We start from the raw sequence: 15853 nt of genomic DNA on the forward strand, positions 1-15853 counted from the left end.
TCGTAAGCTGACAGTTCCAGGTCAAGCTACTTCCCCATAAACCACAGGGAAATTCATTCTGAATTACAGCTTTATTTGAAGGATAATTTTGTTGAGGGATGGGACCAGAGAAGTTAGCTAATGGTATGGTGACTGTGTATGAATGAGACTCTTGAGTAGACTTTGTTGTCTATTTATATGAGAAATTACTGTAGTTATTGACCATTGAAATAGCCACAGGTACAATGTAGAGCAGAATAGCTAAAGACTTGGCAGAACTACTTTCCAGATCTTTCTGGCAAGACGGTTCGAAGGGCTTTAGTTGGGTCACCTGGGAAAGGAAATCATCACAGGGGTCCATCGAGGGGGGGACTGTAGGATCCTCTCTTACATTGACTGAAAAGTAACAACAGTTCCTAATTCAATGGGAATGCAGAGAAACAAAATGGATGTTTAGGAGTCTGAATTCAGAGGTCTCGGTTTGTGGAGGGGGGGAGGCACAGAGAGGAAGGGGCCCAGAGTGAGAGAACTGAAAATGAACCAGGATTTTGGCTCCGTCATCACTCGGTCCCACTGGAAAACGGATGTGCATAGATGCCAAACGAGTCTGGGACAGTGCCAGCAACCAGACAAGGCTAGCAGGCAAGAATTGGTATCTGTCCCCCACACCCTCAGTGGAACCATACCCGACACGAGCCACCAAAAGGGTAGAGAAGAAAGACCAAAAACAAAAACCAAATGAGGGAAGGGACAGAAACCATTACTGGATGAAGGCAAAACATCGCAGCCTCCACAGACCAACGCAAACACTGCCCACTAGGATCATCATGAAGGCAATCTTCCAGCCAGACATGCTGCACACAGCATCAGATCATTCATTAAACTAGCCTTAAGGAAAATGCAACAAAAGCATTTCTGTCTCTTGCCAATTCAAACTTTCCAAATTATGTTGATGAAATATTACAGGCATTTGGCCAAAGATATAAACATACTCTTTTGAGACTGGTATCAAGGATTGTGACTATTTCTGCATTTTTAATTACTTCGTAAAAATCCCAATGTCCCCCTCTGCAACTACAACTTGAGAACCACAGTGACACTAAGCTCAAGCGTAGGAAATACCCATTCATACAGCCCCGAAGCAGCTAATTAGTATGATCATGATCTACATAACATGTCTGATAGCCCAGATTTATTATCTTGTAAATGCTTCCTGGTTTTCTTGTATCTAGTATGTTTAATGTCATTGTTGTATTGTAAAGAATAGTTTGTTGTAACATTGAAGGTTTCCTTGTTCTTTTTGTGTGTAACATTCAATATTCCTCCAGTCTCATTGGGTGTAATGTATAATATCCGGGATCGTGTTGTGTATAATATCTATAGCTTTTCTGGGGCTGTTGCATGTAACATTTTCATGCTCCCTCCCTCTCCCGTTGCATGTAACATTTCAGTATCTTTTAATCCTGAGGAATAGAATAACTAGGGCACCCACTGCCCCATTGAGTATGACACATTCCAAATATCGTTTTCTGTTTCATGGTCGAGATACAGGCAGTTGTTTACAGACAGAAATATTTTTGTTTCACTTTCTTTAAGCAAATGTTGCTAACCATGCATTTAATTAAAAAAAACTGCAAGTTAAACAGCAAACATTCAGTATTAATTATTAGAGTTACTGAACCTTCTGGAGTGTGACATTGTGATTCACCCACAATAGGATGATGTGCCCTAACTGTACTTCGAGGACTTTTTCTTATATACCTGTACAGGACGCCTGTGCCATGGATATGAAAATTATTACTGTTACATGGCTTAACAGCTAAAGGACAAAATGTACGTAATGGAACTTTTAAAATCCACACACATACATCACTTATACTTTTCTGTTCAAAATAGCACAATCGTCCCATTTTCCACCCCCGCCCGCTTTCAAATGAACAATTTCCAATAAACTTTACCTCTTTACACCAAACAAAATAGAAAGAATGAGGATGTGACAATGTTCACTTGCTCAGGAGATACAGATAACACACTCCAGATGAAAGCCAATCCAACCTCTGACCTTGGCGTCGGGGAGACGGATATTGGCCACCCTGTGCTCTGATGGAGAAGGCTAACTGAGTTGCAAGGACCGGTGAGTGGCGGGCAGAGGAGAGCATCATTAGCAATCAGGGACTGCTGCTAATTTATGCGAGATTTCAGAGATATTCGAGGCTGTACTTGTGTTCCAGTCATTTCGAAATCTTGGAGCTTTGAGCTCCTCGATATAACTGTTCCATTACATGACTGTCACCCAATTTAAACAAAAACTTTAAAACGTGCTTGTTGATCTTCTCAGAAGAGCTCGGGTGCCTCATGCCTCAAATATTGGGTGGATTTGCAACACTTGTAGATGACCAGTGGTCTGTGAGGTTACCTACCGAAGGAAAAAGCCTTGGTCAGAGGTTAGGGTTGGAGGGATTGTCTCTCAGCTCTTTATGGTTTTAGTTTCAGACCAAATGCTTGTGTTAGGCAAGGGTGGAAAACAAGTGCAAAGTAGAGAGAGACAGAGAGAGAGAGGGAGAGAGAGTGAGAGAAGGGAAGGCAGTGGAACAGTGAAGTGGATGGAGGTAAACAGAGAGGAGAGGGGTGAATCGAAACCTCACTTACCCCAATGCTGTGTCCAAAGCCAGAGCCAGGCTGGGGACTGGTAGCGCTCATGTAGTTACCGACACCAGAGTCTTGGCTGGCCGTACCATAGATATCAGCGACCGGGCCTGGACTGTTGGCTCCAGGAAATCCACCAGGTCGGGGTGGGTTGGTGCCTGCTGGAGAAGCAGGGGCGCCATAATTCGGTTGAGCACTGTAGCTATTCAGGACTGGTGTGTAGAGAATAGAGCTGGGTATAAGGCACGAGCAGGGCATGCACAAAATCAAAAGCCAAACACTACGACAGCCTAAGGCCCCATTTTTCTAACACTCAATCCAAGGCCATGCGATAAAGACAACAGCAGTACTTACGAGAGATGGATAGTCAGCTCGTTACTACAGCTAAAAAGCTCCGAGGCACCCCAACCCACTTCCATCAACCATCCCCAAGTAACACAGTCATTCAACACAGATAAGACCAAGAGGCGCATGTTGAGACACCTTCCGTCACATCAGATCTGATGCTCATGCAGAAATAACAATCTCTAGATCAGGCCGTGTTGAGACAGCATTCACATCCCATGCAAACTACAAAGGAGCTAGAATTCTACCACACAGCATGTTAATAAAATGGCAGCTACAGTGAACGATATCCAGAGTCTAAACATAAAGAGTCAACAGTTCTAGCAAAGTCTAGGGCCTCGTGAAGAAACTAGTCGGCTTCTAGGATGGCTTGGACAAAGTGCAAAAAAAAGAAACAAGGACAGAAACACCCACAGGGAAAGCAGATTGTCACCACGGGGCTCGGCAGTGAAAAGGGGAGAATTGGTTATCCCAAAGGACTATCGTAAACACCGGGTTTGAAACTAGTCTTTGGAGAAAATATAAAAATGGTAAAAGGGCTCTTGTGGTAGCTCTGGGCTAGGGGACCCGGGTTCAAGTCCCACCTGCTCCAGAGGCACATCTGAATGGGTTGATTAAAAATATATAAATTAATATAAACAGCGAATTGTCAGGCCAGTTTACATATCTGCAGACACCACCCCATCTCTTCCACTTCCATTCCAACAGCAAAGATGGGATTTGGCAGTAAAACTGGGTACTGTCTGGAATTGCTGGAGACTAATTTCACCGCTTCCCACCTCGCATCAATTCTGCCATTCCCGTCCATCACGCCATTAGTAACACTGCACTTACAGATGTTCAAAAGGCTTCAGAATTCCCATTTCAGTGGACCCAGGTCTGTATGGTGGTTGTTTGGCAACTGACAGGACAGGTTTACCCACCAGATCCCCACATAAATGGAACATTGAAATCACAATGAGGAACTGGCCCCTTCTTTGAACACAGCCTTTGAACACTGAGTTCCTGTTGATGGTCTTTCTTCGCAAAATGAACCACTTTGGTTGATATTGTCACATGGTCTGTGGTTGACATGAGGGACAGCACCTCCTCACTGGAAGACCCCAAGGGAATGCAGCATGTGCAGTTGGAAGCCATGTCCCTCATGATTTCAAGTTCCCACTGTTGGTTTAAAGCATCGCTTCTCAGAATTTAAGGTGGCCTGTCTTAGTCAATGAGCTTGGGAAAATGGATCAGAAGTTATCTGTTCAAACTTGGAGCTTCAATTCATGGTGACAGCTTACACAAGAAGAAAATTCTCTTGCTGTGAAAACTGCAATGAAACAAAGTCAACCTTTTTTTTTAGCTGGAGGTGGTAGTGAGGGAAAGGGGGAAGAAAGCAAATCAAAGCAATAGGGTTATGCCAAGATGGCTTCCCTGGAATGAAGCGACAACTATAAGGTGACAACTGACACGCTGGCCTTTTGTCACATCTCTAATTGCAACATCAGCGTTCTCCTGTCAAGGCAGGTGCTAATTTTCAGGGGCATCTGTGGCGCAGTGCAAGTGCCCCTATAGGTCTAGATTCAAGTCCCACCTGCTCTGCAGGCGTGTCAGAACAGGACAATCAAAAACATCTCCGTGTTAATTTTGCATGACAGTATCTCAAGGTGTCTCCCCTCCGAGATTGACTGCAACTTCTTTAAGTCCCTTCCCACCCTGAGATTGCCTCTTCACTACAACCTGGCTACATCACATCTAAACGCGCTGTGAGAGCTGGCAGACTTTTTGCAAATGTGGGTGTTGCGTGTGGCGTTGATGACAACGTCTAATCCAATGAAGTGTCTGACCCTTCAGAATGCTAGCTACAACTTTCAACGCCATTGGAGGTGGTGGGTGACTTTGCCAGTAATGGTGGAACAGGGGTGCTGGGGGGTGCCGGAGGGGGTGGGGGAGAGTGGCTGTCTACCCAACCCAGGCCATTTGCTTTCGAAGTAAAGCTGGAAGTAACAATTACTGCTGAAGGACACTCCAAATCCCGCTTATAGTGAAACCTGCATTAAACAGTCACCTTCCAGCTTGACCCAAGGTGGTTCATTTCAACCAAGGTTGGGGTATTTATTTGTGGGGAGGGGGGAGATGGGGAAAGCAGGGGAAGAACAATCAAGAAGTTAAGACCTTTGTGCTCAGTGTCATTCCCCAAATCCCTCCCCGACGCCCCCCACCCTCTTCCCCACAGGGACAGAGATCCTGACTGCGTATCAGGGTGACAAACTAATCTCTAAGATGCAGGTTCCAATTTACTTACATTGCTTACCTGTCATTTTTACCAGTGGTTGTGGCCACGTTAGCAGGTGGCTGTTTAATCCGGGTGCAGACCCTATTTAATTAAATTAGAAATTTGTTGGTTCTGAGAAGAACTGGCTGCTTAAGATAGGCGACTTCAAACTAGGTGACCATTGGGACAGGTTTGACTGTACCCACTATCACACCCAACCCGCAACCTCCCGCAACCTCCCCCAACCTCCCAGAACAAAATCAATCGCAAAGTGTGTACTGTTTGTGTCTAACGGGTCCACGGCATCTCATTGAACCCTCTGCCAATTATCGCTTTGAGCATGAAGTTTTGTAACCATCCTCGATTCTGAACAGCAGTCACATGGCTGAGGGGAAGGTTCCTTTTCTGAGGAACTTCAGCAATTTGGATGTGTTCTGTCTCCTCTCCCTGCCGACCCCTCTACAGCCCCTTAACTAACTGCCAAGGCTGCAAGCCTCTGTTTAGAAATGTCACCAAACTGCTCATAATCTAAATTCAAGATGTTTTTTGTTAGGGACAGAAGAAAGACTCTTAAGGCCCTCTTAAACACTGCCAGCCTGCTTGCAATGCCTGCTCCCAACTACCTACCCAAACCTAATGTAATTAACCCACTGTGGCCCTAAGCACAGAGTCATTTCAGCTGAACCCTGGTGGGTCAGAGATCTTCTTGGGGCAGAAAGGAGACATAGAGGTGGCACCACAGCGGCACAGCATTAACAATACCCCAAAGCAGTTGTGCCCCTTCACATCAGAGTGCCAGGAACCGGCGTCACTCCAGTGCAAGCCAACGGGAATCTCATTCCCTACTTTGGACTAGGGGGCGGTTCAAGAAGATACACATTCCCTTTTGAAATCCTTCCCAAAACTATGTGACAATGTCTGACAGAAACAACACTGGTTTCAGTCAACTGTCCAACCACATTCCTTTTATCCCTGGATCACATCGGTAGTGCCACCTGATCAGTGGATGCGGGCAATATTTCTTACCAAAATTGGTTGAAGATTGTGGGTGACTGTTCTTCAGTTCAGAGACTGAGGTGAGCATTAAACATGTCAATTGGGCACGGAGGATAGACTGCTTGGGCTTGTACCCTCACAGGGTTATCTATGATCACAGTGAGTTCTCAGCAATTTCACAACCTAGCACGGTGAGATATCCACTCAACGTCACTGGTGTCATTCACATCAGGTTTAGACCACTACCATCTCGAAGCACAATAAAGTCTGCAAGGATATCACCGCTCCTTTAGTGTCACTCTTCCCAAATCCCTGAACTCCCTTCCTAACAGCTCTGTTGAGTGTTCCTACAGCAGGTGGTCTACAGCAGTTCAAGAAAGTGGCTCACCACCACCTTCTTGAGGACAAATAGGGACAGGCAATAAACGCTGGCCCAACCAGCGATGGCCATGCCCTGTGAGCGAATAAAAAAAGAACAGAAACAGGCCATTTGGCTCAACTGGTCTATGCTTCACACAAGTGTTCCCCACCCGCTGCCACAGCCCCGTCTGCCACCATTGGCATCTTCTTCTATTTATTCTCCATCGTGTCTATCTGACTTCCATGCTGTTCATGTCCTTATGGCAGCGCATTCCCCATTCTCACAATCAATGGTGTTTCTCCTGAATTCCTTAGTAAATTTTATTGATGACTGTGTTATGGATCCCAAGGTTTGGATTCACCTCACAAGTGCAAACGTGTCAACTTCTTGTCAAACCATCCATTAGCCATCACACTACACTCGCCAGTAGAAGGCAGTCATACTCCTGGTAAACAGAGTAATACAGCCCAGAAAGAGGCTCTTCGGCCCAACTCGTCTATGCCTGCTTCGGCCCACATCCCTCTAAATCCTTCATGTACCTGTCCAAATGTCTTTTAAATGTTATAACTGTACCTGCCTCTATCACTTCCTCTGGCAGCTCGTTCCATACACACAACAACTCTGCTGCCCCTCAAGTCCCTTTTACATGTTTCCGCTCTCACCTTAAACCCATGCCCTCTAGTTTTGGACTCCCGTACCCTGGGGAAAAGACATTGGCTATTCACGCTATCCGTGCCCATAGATACTACATATTATTCACAAGTCACATCCTCAGTCTCCCACCTGCTGGGTCATTGTGTGGGGATAGTCTCGGTGAAAGAGTTTGGGGTAGGGGCTGGAGGGTGTCCATTTTTGGTCCCAAGTTAGTGGGCCTGCAGGCATCTAATTCTGCACGCCGATGAACCTGGCGGAAAGTGTGTTGCAGATTTTGAGAGCTCAGCTGATGGGGCCTACTGGAGGACCACTCGATATTGGCTTACTACGTTGTAGCTACGACCAAAGAGTGATGAGGAAAGAACTAATTAAAATCTTTCTGGAACAAGGCGACAAAATAAGAGCTCCTGTGCTGAGACTACCCCCCAACCCCCACAAAGAATATGGCTTAAAGCTTTCAAGAGGCACCTGGACTTCTAACTGAAGGGTCTAATGTTCAGGGATTGTTGCAAGGGTTTGCTTTGTGGCTAAATTGGTCAGCTGGCTCAAAGAGTTGGCGCAGGTGTGATGGGCCAAATGGCCTCGTTGGAAATCTCTCCAGCTTTAGTGACTAGAATTGGTTCCTGCTCATTTCCACCACCTCCTCTCTCCATCCATCCTATCTGCAGCAGCACCATCTCAAAAAAGGCACTGGGCAAACATGTAAATACACCAGCACACAGTGGAATCAAAGGTTTTCACCATCTTTTATGTGCATTCCTGACGATTACCAACTAACAGAAATTCCCTCACCCTTCTTCCCAATGTTAATTGGTACAATATGTAAATGGGTTCCTGTGCTTCCACTCTGAATTTCACACGCACTTTTAACGGCTATTAACATAAATTGCAGCGCGGTATCACAGCCACAGCATCAGCACCTTGTTAAACCTCCAAACAGTAGGGAAACATGCCCACACAGACTCATTAGGCATTCAGAGGTGCCTGATTAAATCACAAAAGCACAGGCACTGAAGTTATAATAGATGCATATAATTAAAGTCAACTCTTAAATGCTTTCGTGATATTATTAGGTAGATAGAATTCATTAAACAGGCAGAAATTCTAGCTGCTAACCTACTCTTAATGCCAAACACTGTGACTCTCCCACCAGTGGCACCATGTTGGGGTGCCATCATTTGTATTTTCCTGGAGGTAGCTTATTATTATCATGTCAAAATAAACATAACTCATTCCACGCTCCGTCATTTTTGGTTTCTTATCTGGTGTAAATTGCCCTGTGTGAACGTGATAGGCGTCTGTCTGCCCCCTGCCCTTCATTCACCATCTTTAACTAAAGCACCGACTTTATCGGACTGTGTTACGCAGTGATCATACTGACACACATGGGACCTCAGCAAGGTCTCACCAACGTCAGTAACAAACGGTGCTGAAAAACACAGAGCAGGAAGAAAGAATTGGGGATTCTGCTGCGGTAACCGTGGAAGAGAACTGACCTTCCCTGCTGGATCTGGGACAGGTCACCAGCCTTTCCCAGGTGCAGGTTCCTCCAGGAAATCCTGAGTGTCAGGGAAGTCAGGGACATAGTCCTATTATTGAACGTCACCAGCTAATTTTGTTTTTAACGGGAATGTCAAAGGTACGTTAAGCACTGGAATGACAAAGGTGCAAGATTGAATGTAGAGTGGTTTAGGCAATGAGTTGACTGGTTTTGATGGTTAGCACTGGGTCAATCCATTTAAAGAGAAAAGTAAAGACTCCATCCCAAACTTGCAGAAGACGGTGGTGCTGGCGATAGTGGGGGTGGGGGCGTGGGGAAGTTTTCCTGCTGCCCCTGTGAAGCCATCTATGATCCACATTGAAAAGGCTGTCAAAGGGTGTGACAATCATTGATGTGTGTCACCTCAACCAGCTCTACAGAGAGGAGAAAGCTAAGCAATGACTTTTACAGGGCAGAGGCTGGGAATACAGCAGCAACCTACTGACTCTCCAAAGCATGTGCACCATCTACAAGGCACAAGTCCAAAGTGCATGGAACACCAACCCCCAACACCACTTGCCCAGAGGAGTGGCGCCCACACAGTACTCTAAAGATTGACACTGTCCAGAATAAGGCAGACATTTGATTGGTGCCCTATCCAGCATCCAATGCCTACGCTATTGGGGCACATGGGCAGCAGCGTGGACCACCGAAAAGATGCACTGCAGCAACTAGCAAAGGCTCTCTCAACAGCAGGTCCCAAACCCCGTGACCTCTTCCACTTAGAAGGACGGGGACAGCAGATACATAGGAATACCACTATCTGCAAGTCCCTCTCTGAGCCTATTATCATTGTTCTTTCAGTATTAATGGGTCAAAATCGGGGAATTCCCTCCCTAACAGCATTGTGGGTATCACTACACCACGCGAACTGCAGCAGTGTCACCTTCTCACGGGCAATAAATGCTGGTTTTGTCAGGGACAGCCTTGTCCCAAGGATGAGTAAAGAAAACAACAATGGACTAACATTTAAAAACTTCAGGAGACAGCACACATATAAAAAGGCAGATTAGACCCTTCAACAAAGTGCACATTACTCTGTGATGTTCACCACTGTGTAATCCATGTGAACACTTTTTAAGTATAAGACGGCATCCAATAAATCCATTCAGGAATTTGGGAGTAACCTTTTTACCAATGAGTGATGAGAATATGAAACTTGCTCCCACATGGAATGATTACAGCCAATGGCATACATCCATTTAAGGGTTACTTATATAATTTGAGGTTGTACAAGGCTCTGGTGAGGCTACGTTTGGAGTACTGTGTTTAGTTCTGGTTGCTCTGCTATAGAAAGGATATTATTAAACTGGAAAGAGTGCAGAAAAGATTTACTAGAATGCTACCTGGACTGGAAGGTTTGAGTTATGATGAGAGGTTGGATTGGCTGGGACTTTTCTCCCTGGAGCATAGGAGACTGAGGGGTGACCTTATAGAGGTCTACAAAATCATGAGAGGCATAGATAAGGTAGATAGTCAACAGCTTTTCCCCAGGATAGGGGAGTCTAAAACTCAACAGCATAGGTTTAAGGTGAGAGAGACAGATACAAAAGGGTCCAAGGCAGCAATTTTTTCACACAGAGGGTTGTGAGTGTCTGCAATGGGCTGCCAGACATAGTGGTGGAGGTGAGTACAATTTTGTCATTTAACAAATATTTAGACAGTACATAGATGGGATAAGTACAGAGGGATATGGCCCAAACGCAGGCAAATGAGGCTAGTTTAAATGTGAAAACTGGGTGGCATGGACAAGTTGGGCCGAAGGGCCTGTTTCCATGCAGTTAAACCTCTATGACTCTTTGACTCTAAGTAATGAGGCAAAAAGGAACAGAAGGATATGCCTTTTTTCTGATGAAGGGTCTAGGCCCGAAACGTCAGCCTCTCTGCTCCTATGATGCTGCTTGGCCTGCTGTGTTCATACAGCCCTGCACCTTGTTGTCTGAGAAGGATATGCCGATGGGATTAGGTGAAGTGGTTTGCAAGGGACCCAGTGTGGAACATGAACACCAACATTCCATTTCTGTAAATTTGATTTCAATTCACCAAATTTGTATCTTAGTTTTAAATTCACAATAATACAACACAGCTGTGTCCTTCCAAATAAAGGTGATTACGTGTTTAATTTACCTCTGAAAGGGCTTTAGTTTTAGGAATTAGCAGAATGAGTTAAGGTGTTAATGTCAGGGACAAGTGAATAACAATCGTAGTGTGCCAGTGGCGTAGTGGATAACGCCTCTGACTTTGGGTCAGAAGAGTGTAAGCTGGGGGCGGCATAATGGCTCAGTGGTTAGCACTGCTGCCTTACAGCACCCTCGGGCGACTGTCTGTGTGGAATTTGCACATTCTCCCCCTGTCTGCATGGGTTTCCTCTGGGTGCTCTGGTTTCCTCCCACAGTCCAAAGATGTGCAGGTTAGGGTGGATTGGCCATGCTAAATTGCCCATAGTGTTCAGGGATGCCTAGATTAGGTGGGTTATAGGGGGATGTGTCTGGGTGTGTGTGGACGTGTTGGGCTGAAGGGCCTGTTACCACACTGTAGGGATTCTATAAAAAAAAACTCACTAGATTGGCCCCAAATGTTCAGTGGTGTTCATACGGTTGCGATGTGATGAAGGTTACAAGTTGTCTTTACTGGGTACGTATTAAACCTGCCTCACCTACATCTCAGCCAGTCCAAAACTCTTACATGGTTTTTCCATTGTTACTCAGTGATACCACTGTAACTTTCTCAAAGAGGCCAGGCAACGACTCTTTTATTTCTGCTGGATTCAGAAGGCAGTTCAACCAGCAGACTTATGTATTCACCGAAGCTCCCCACACAAGGGCATGTCAGCTCTGCATCACTGCGAAAGGTGGCTTTGATTTCACAACATGTTGATCATAGAATCCCTACAGTGTGGAAGCAGGTCATACTGACCCTCCAAAGAACATCCCATCCAGATCCACTGCCCTATCCCCGCACTTCCCATGGCTAACCCACTTAGCCTGCATATCCCTGAACACTGTGGGGCAACTCATCGTGGCCAATCCACCCTAACCTACACATCTTTGGGCTGTGGGAGGAAACCCACGCAGACACGGGGAGAATGTGCAAACTTCACCCGAGGGTGGAATCGAACCCGGGTCCCTGGTGCTGTGAGGTAGCAGTGCGAACCGCTGAGCCATATCAAAGGAGGGCTGGCGAGAGTTCTGATGAACTGGACGTTCTAAATCCCAGTGGACAAACTCTCTGTGTTTTATGACTTCTCTCTGATTTTATAAATAAATCCAACTCATTGCTTCAGCCTGCTGAGTCTCTGGCTGTGGGTGCGATCATTTTGATCTCCCAGAAACATTCCCTCCAGACATTTAGCCGTCACTTCCACAAATGTTGAGTGGAACCAGCCACGTTCTCCCGGGATTTCTGGCTGGCATTACAGTGGGAGATCGGGAAAACCACTGAGGAAATTCTGTACAGATGACACCAGAGGCTGGAATTCAGTTGGACAGGGACAGGCTGTCATTCTCTGGGCCCATCACTGTGTCGGAGAGAGAGCGTATTCCGATTGGAAAGACAAAATCCTCGCATGCAGCGCAGCGGATGGACGTAGAGGAGATTGAACAAGGGGTGGGGGATGCTGGAGAGTAAAGGAGGACAGGAAACTTTTCAAAATAAATCACGCTCATATGTGCAACACTCATGTTCCTCAACAAAGAATTCAGTGACGAGAAACAGGTCAGCCGGCTGGTCTGCACAGAGCTCTGCTTATTTCAGTCTGTATGAAGTTGCTGTGTAGGTCCTCACTCTACAGAGAGTCAGAGCACTGAAGAGGATTCTGCGAGATCAGGCAGCCAATTCCAATAGCAGCAATCCTCTGACACAACATTGATGCTGCTCGGCCTGCTGTGTTCATCCAGCCCTGCACCTTGTTGTCTCGGATTCTCCAGCATCTGCAGTTCCTACTATCTCAGCAGCAATCCTCTGAAACGTTTCCCTCTCTTGTCCTCTCTCTCGCTTGCTACACCTGCCCCTCCCACCTCTCCTCCCCACCCCCCGGTTGGCAAAATGTCATGATTCACCACAAGAGGTGACAGTTTTAGGATAAGGGATGGCAGATTTAAGGGAGAGTTGTGGAGGAATTACTTCTCTCACAGGGTCGTGGATCTGTGGAAGTTATCACCCCAGAGTGAGGCGGATGCTGGGACCCTGAATAAATTTGAGGAGGAGACAGACAGAGTTTTAATTAGTAATGGGTTGAAGGGTTATGGGGAGCAGGCAGGAGAGTGGAGTTGAGGCCGAGATGAGATCAGCCATGATGGTATTAAATGACGAAGCCGGCAATGAGGGGCCGAATGGCCTATTGCTGCTCCTAGTACTTTTTCACTACTACACACACATGGACGGGAGATGCCCCATCACACTGCAATGGGAGGTCACAAGAATGTGGGGCTGGAATCTTTCTCCTGACTCCCGGTGAAATGGCTTAGTTTGCAAAACTTGCTGCTGTAACAGTCTGACCGTCCAACCACGTGCAAGTAAAGCCAGAAGCTTGGAGGACTGAATGCCCATTGTTTATTGCAGTCTTTAATCTGTTTAGGTCTTTATAAAACAATATGCATGAGCATTATTACAGTGGAGGACAGAGAGACATGGTGGTCCCAGAGGCACCATGTGTGAATATTGTTGCTCTATCCTGACAATGTGATGGGTAAACAGGAAGGGCCTCAGGCTGAGCTCTAATCAATGCTAACAGTTCCTTCAATGACCTTAGTGCCAACCAACAAAACCCTGAAGGAGGCGCTGTCTCACCAGGGAACACTGTCCAGCCCTGGATATAGGGTTGCCAAATCCGACTTGGGCATATTCCTGAACGTTTTGCCACAGGATCTCCAATTCTGCCCCCAACCAACCAAGCCAAAAAATCCTTCTCCCAACCTATCCCATGATTGAATCATAGAATCCCTGCAGTGTGGAAACAGGCCCTTTGGCCCAACATGTCCACACTGACCCTCAGAACATCCTACCCAGACCCAACCCCTTGCTTTCTAACTAATCATTCAAAGTGCTCAAAGAAGGTTAAAAACAAAATGCCCCCTTCTTTTAACAGCTCTGTGATCTTCCTCACCACATCCAGAACATTCATCTTTCATTCCCGGAAACTCCAGGGCAATCCTGGATGGTTAGCAACCTCTACTCAGATCAAAGGTCACATTCTGTTTAAAGGAGTCGATGGGGTGACACAGTCATGCCACTGTAGTCTATGGACTGTGACTTTATCCCAAAGAGCATGACTAGTAAAAAGGGGAATCCAAATGCATGAGTAAGTTGGGAGTCACCATACAGTGACCTTGGGCAGTGCCCCCTGATTGAAGCATCTTGCCACACACACACACACACACATACACACACACACACACACACATACACATGAGAAACAGGTTAACGGCAGGGGATGTTGGTGGGTGTGGGGCAGTGAATGGTCCCACTGCAAGTACACAAAAAACATTCGCTCAAAGCCCACTTATATCTTGACATTTAGCACATGCAGGAAATAAAGGCACAAGGCAAAAGCTCCCAAAAGACATGGGGAATGTAATCCGTCATGTACAAAGAAAACGTCTTTCTTGTTTGAAAATTACAGAGGTTTTCTTTGAGTGGAGTCAAAAGAAAACACGAACTGAAATTATAATAAAAATCAATTCAAGTTACGTTCTCAAAGCCTGCGCGAATCTCTTCAATTTGACCTACACCAACAGTTGTGGATATGTGCAGCAGTGACTCCATTCCCCCCCCAGCTCCCAATGGACAGAGGGCTTTCATTAGTTCCACAGGAGGCAGTTCAACTTGGTTGTGTCTGTCTGATATGCACATTGTGTGGAGGGTGAGGAAACAGCGCAGAGAGTTCACAGGCAGCATCTACCTTGGAGCCATTTAAACTCCATTTTTGTTTTGTTTGCTTACACAAGCAGCAGTGGGATCTTGGGGAGTCACTATGCCAATGGCACTGTCTGTCTGTGAACAGTTTCCTGTTAAATCCAGCCAGTAAACTTAATCTACAATGAGGTGACACATATGAATGACACGCAGAGTGAGAGAGAGAGATACATACCATATATTGATATATACCATTGATATTGACCTATGGAGTTCAGTTGGCTGGACAGCTGGTTTGTGATGTAGTGTAACTCCAACAGTGTGGATTCAATTCTGGCACCATCCCACCTTCTCAACTTTGCCCCTCACCTAAGGCATGGTGGCCCCCAGGTTAAACTCACCACCAGTCATCCCTCTCTAATGAGACTGTGGCACAATGGTGACTATTATTTGTTGATTATATATGCAGAAAAAGTTTTAGTCAGTCAGAGAATCAGGGTTGTGTGGAAAAGGCAGGAAAATGGAGTTGAGGATGATCAGATCAGCTGTGATCTCACTGACTGGTGCAGCAGACTGGATGGGCTGAATGGTCTACTTCTGCTCTTATTTCTTATTGTGCTCTTATATTGAGATTGAAGCAATATATATTGACATTATGCAATATATGAAATATGATATATTATGCAATGAAACGTATGCAATCTATATTGATACATATATAATCTATCGCATATTAGATTATTATGTATATTGATGTATGCCATAGAAATTGGTATACAACCTAAATATCCTATATAGTTGTACATATACAATTTGTATAGTGCAGTGGTTAGCTAACAATTCAGCTACTGAATTCGGCTCAGGAGGCCACACTTTAGGAAGGATGGGAGGGTCCATGAGAAGTAACAAAGAGACATCAGAATGGTTACAGAATGAGGAACTGTAGCCACAGGGCCACTTTCCTCCCAGCAAAGGAGTTTGAGGGGTGATCGGAGAGAGGGCTATGAGGCCCTGAGCTGAAACGCTCCCTGGGATTTCCCCCTTTATTTCAGTCCAAGTGTTGGTCTGGGTGTCTTTCGGAGGCGAGACAACTTTCTGAGTTCTTTTTAAAACTCATCCTGTTAAGTAACAGAGACAACAAGGTGCAGAGCTGGATGAACACAGCAGGCCAAGCAGCATCATAGGAGCAGAAAGGCTGACGTTTCGGGCCTAGACCCTTTTC

The 15853-nt window shown here is 45.8% G+C and overlaps 1 protein-coding gene across 5 annotated transcripts in view; it reads right to left on the reverse strand.

Moving 5' to 3' along the window:
* The window catches only part of LOC109922848 (RNA-binding protein Musashi homolog 2-like), a 295031-nt gene that overhangs the window by 22383 nt on the left and 256795 nt on the right, over positions 1-15853 (reverse strand). For 3 of the 5 annotated variants that reach the window (XM_048612469.1, XM_048612466.1, XM_048612467.1), the window contains 2 exons: positions 5267-5329; positions 2629-2837 (listed from right to left, as the gene is read on the reverse strand). In XM_048612469.1, coding sequence (XP_048468426.1) covers positions 2629-2837; positions 5267-5329 — 272 coding nt within the window. The remainder of the gene's footprint in view (positions 1-2628; positions 2838-5266; positions 5330-15853) is intronic. The other 2 variants (XM_048612468.1, XM_048612470.1) reach the window with 1 other exon arrangement.

Source organism: Rhincodon typus, chromosome 26, assembly GCF_021869965.1.
Source record: "Rhincodon typus isolate 14 chromosome 26, sRhiTyp1.1, whole genome shotgun sequence".
Lineage (NCBI taxonomy): Eukaryota > Metazoa > Chordata > Chondrichthyes > Orectolobiformes > Rhincodontidae > Rhincodon > Rhincodon typus.